Below are 4,189 nucleotides of genomic sequence, written 5' to 3'. Positions count from 1 at the left end.
ACCCTACAAGATACTTTGCCTCATTTTTCATTTTTTATATTTTTCTCTCATTTTTTCTTTTTCCGAATTTTTCAAAATTTCCAGTATTTTGTTTTGAAACAAAATTTCCAGTATTTTTTTGGAGGTATTTGGGCGAAATGTGCCACGCAGGCCAAGTGGGCCGGCCATGCCGGCGCGTGTAATATGGGGCCCGTGCCTCGGCTAGGCAGCGGGGCCCGTGTGGCGTGCCTGGCCGTGCCGGGCCATCTGGGCAGGTTTGACCACAAGTAGACCTTCAGCCTCGCACCGCCAGTCCACTCCGCCAGGTTGGCGTCTCGCATTCCTGGCCCCACCTGGCAGCCTCAGTGGGGCCCACCTGCCAGCGATTACCTCTCGCGCAGCCACCCCGTCTCACAAAGTGAGTAGACAGGGAGGGGGCGAGCACGCCGCCCGCCGCCTGCGTCGTCCATCGCCGCCTTCGGAGAAGGAGGAGGCCGGACCTATGGCGGGCCGCGACGGATTCGAGGACGACGACGTCAACCTCCCGCAGTCGTCGCCACCGCGTCGTCCGTCGCCGCCGCCGGAGAACGAGGAGGCCGGACCCGGACCCATGGCGGGCCGCGACGGATTCGAGGACGACAACGTCAACCGCCTGCAGTCGTCGCCACCGCGTCGTCGATCGCCGCCTTCGGAGAAGGAGGAGGCCGGACCCATGGCGGGCCGCGACGGGTTCGAGGACGATGACGTCAACCGCCCACATTCGTCGCCACCGCGACGTCCATGGCCGCTGTCGGAGTTGGAGGCCGGACCCATGGCGGGCCGCAACGACTTCGAGGACGACGACGTCAACCCCTTCGCCGTGAGTCCTCCATCCCTGCTTCACTCGTCGGCAACAGCCCTCGGGATACTTCCCCCGTATGCGTAGATCTCGGGATCGTATTTGGGGTTGTCCTTGCTTGGATCTGAGGCTGCGATGGGGAGGTGCCGATTTGTGCGCTTCGAGTTGGTGAATGCCCAACTTTGCTGGTAGTGTTTGTCATGTAGAGAGGATGGGCACTTGTTGCTGGTTCCGAAATGCATTACGACGATGCTTTCCTTGGGTTTATTTTAGGACATCTCTAATTATAGATCTGATGTTTTTAGTTCAGTAATTCAAGTGGTTTCCAGAAATGCACCAATGTGCTACAAGGTAAATGTATGTTAGTACTCTCTCCGTCCCAAAATTCTTGTCTTAAATTTGTCTACATACGGATGTATCTATTCACGTTTTAGTGTTAGATACATCCGTATCTAGATAAATCTAAGACAAGAATTTTGGGACGGAGGGAGTACATGGTTAATGATACCCATTGTATAGATAGCTTATTGATAAAAATCGTAAGTCCGAGATTTCTCAAATTCTAGGGCTCTAGGTGGAAATTTCCAAAAATTGAACTGTACATATCGCAAGGTGTTTTGTACCACCCGGCAGTGGCAGCGCTAGAAGTCGGAACAAATGATGTCAAAACTATATTCATATACAGTGAAGCACAAGACTATTAGTTTAGCTAAACCAACTTCTGTGATGTCGCTTGTCATTGCATAGAACACGTAGCACCACCACTGCCACTCAGTAGGTTTATTTCTTGGTGATGTCATTGAGCTGATGTAATAAGACCACATTTGAGTGTAATCAACTTAAACACGCCCCATTGTGTTGATCGTATGCAAAACTTAAAGTGCCCATGCCCATGCCCATGGAAGCATATATGCATTGGCTAACATACTAGCATGCCAAAATATTTTATATTTTTTGTCGTGCATATTTACTGATTACTGGGTATGTAGAGCCGAAACCCGTGTCAAGTTTTAATAATAAAGTAACTGCTCAGGCATGCAGCAATTCTTGCACCCATCTCCCGTCAAAGCTTTTGGTCCCTTTCTATTGTTAGATTCTTTCATCTGATTTTTCATAGTATGCTATGGTATGTTGATGGTTTGGATGTAATTACATATACATTACAAAAATTATTGTTGTTGAGCAGCAGATTAGTTCGGCAAAAAAAAAGATCATGCTATTATTAAGTTGCTCAGAGGCTTATAATTTCGGAGATGTCTGTTCCTAACATCTTCCAAATGCTTCATATTCTACAGGGAGGGAGCGTCCCCCCTGCCTCCAATTCTCGGCTCTCACCTCTCCCCCACGAGCCAGCTGGTTTATATAATGTGGACATTCCTATGGATTCAACTAAGGTACTTTTAGTTTTAAGAAGTTTTTCTTTCACTCTTGTGTCAACTTAGCTTCTTACTGTAAGTGGGTAGATGCTCTCTTTGCCATTTTCATTTGTTATTTATTATTATTATGAAGTACTTCTGGTGAGAATATTTATAAGTCTGATCTGTCTTCGAAAATAATAATGCATCTATGCATAATTAATTTAGTTATTTTTGTGAATTATTTGCTTCATTATATCTTTTATAAGAACATATGCATGGACCAGCCACATAAAACATTCTCTTGCATCTTCAAAAAGCAGTAAATACTAGATGATTTCCCCACGCGTTGCGGCGGGAATTTGAAGATTAATTTGAGATGTATTATGTTTGAAGGAAATGATCCAAATCAAGATCTACTATTTTTTAATGTATAAATGTTTCATACTTGCACTATGTGTAAACAAAGTGTATGCATGTGGTTGCAAAATAGTGTTAGTGGATGCTGACATGACACACTTAGTGAGGTGGAAGGCCGCATGTTGAGAGAATTAGACTTAGTGGGATCAACTATTTAAGAATAGTAAATAAAGGTACTTTAGTCATTCTGATTGGCGACTTTCTCAGTCTTTTAGAAGTTTCTTAGTTCATGTGCCAAGCCAAAGTGCGCCTTGTAAAGTTCATTGTATGGAGTAAAACTGTATAAGAAATGTGATAGTTATTCCTTTATTTACACTGTTCACATGCAAAGATAGTTTTGGCTATCCATTCATTAGTTTGTTTATGTTCGATATGTCATGCATGCATTTATCTCCCTTTAGGATGTGAAGAGAAAGGAGAAAGAACTCAAGGCAATGGAGCCTGAGCCAAACAAACGAGAAAAGGTATGTACCTTACAATTTCTGAGTGATTGGACAGTTCTCTGCTGCTCTTAGCCAGTTACAGGAATACTTGCTAACTACCAGTTTCTCGTAAGTGGTGCCACAGCATATATAAAGCTAGAATGCACATTGTCACCAGGATTTATGATTTCCATATGTAGCTTCTGCATTGCTTTATTTAGTGTTTCATCCAGTGAACCAATGTAACCTTGTTTATGTTGATTTCAAGTTTCCAGAGTATTACTACTGCATATGGTAGCTATTCTAGCCCTAAAATCCCGATAGTTTATATATATATATATATATATATATATATATATATATATATATATATTAATTATCTGCTTATCTGGCAATGACTTGTGATGTGCTATGGTGATGTGCTGCTACATGTGTGATACATGGATCTGTACTGTGATGTCCGGTTGCATGGGTACTGCTCATGCATATTGCTCATGGATCTGTCCACTGATAGTAGATGATCATGTATATTGCTCCGTAGATGTGCTGCTGTCACTAGAGGAAATTCATGTGTGTGTGATGTGCTGTTGTCTACAGATTTGAGGTAGCCAACAGAAATAAGATGTTCTGCATATGCTCATGTATATTGTTGTTGCCTGCAGATTTCTTCGCCGGTGGTGTGCAGCGGGGCAACTGAAGTTCGTCTCTACAAGAGATCAGAATATGGATCGCCGCTGGTTCAAATAGCTGCTCTTGTCCCCGTCGCACCACCCCGAGCTGTGGAGGGCGGCTCTGATGACCCCGGCCAAGAGTTCGCCGGCGAGCCCACTTTGTATCTGGCGGTGGTCCAAGACGGCCACACCATTGACATCGCGCGGCTGCTATTCCACGGTGGCGAGCCTGCGCTGGAAGCTGACAAGGACGAGGACTACTACGCGGCGGCAGAATTCAGTTCTAGCGAAGACGACCGGTCCCTCTCATTGACCCTTGACGACTATGCGATGGTGAAATCCAACTGGAGCGATGATGACTGGGCCGTCCCATCAACAGGTGTTGCTATGTCATTTTTGGGAGGGCTGGGGTGCAAGGAGGACTCAGGGATTCGGGACTGGGACTGGGACAGGGATGGGGAGGATGAGGATGTGGATGGGGATGGGGGGGATGGGGAGGATGAG

The 4,189-nt window shown here is 45.5% G+C and overlaps 1 protein-coding gene across 1 annotated transcript in view; it reads left to right on the top strand.

The window, feature by feature from the left end:
• Positions 1-414: 414 nt before the first annotated feature.
• The window catches only part of LOC119338330, a 108,112-nt gene continuing 104,337 nt past the window's right edge, over positions 415-4,189 (top strand). The window contains exons 1-4 of the mRNA XM_037610622.1: positions 415-838; positions 2,113-2,211; positions 2,994-3,056; positions 3,677-4,184. Of these exons, the coding sequence (XP_037466519.1) occupies positions 482-838; positions 2,113-2,211; positions 2,994-3,056; positions 3,677-4,184 (1,027 nt within the window). The 5' untranslated portion in view covers positions 415-481. The remainder of the gene's footprint in view (positions 839-2,112; positions 2,212-2,993; positions 3,057-3,676; positions 4,185-4,189) is intronic.

This window comes from Triticum dicoccoides, chromosome 7B (assembly GCF_002162155.2).
Source record: "Triticum dicoccoides isolate Atlit2015 ecotype Zavitan chromosome 7B, WEW_v2.0, whole genome shotgun sequence".
In the NCBI taxonomy this organism is placed as follows: Eukaryota; Viridiplantae; Streptophyta; class Magnoliopsida; order Poales; family Poaceae; genus Triticum; species Triticum dicoccoides.
The sequence above is the reverse complement of the archived record's forward strand: the minus strand, read 5'-3'. Positions and strand labels throughout refer to the sequence as shown.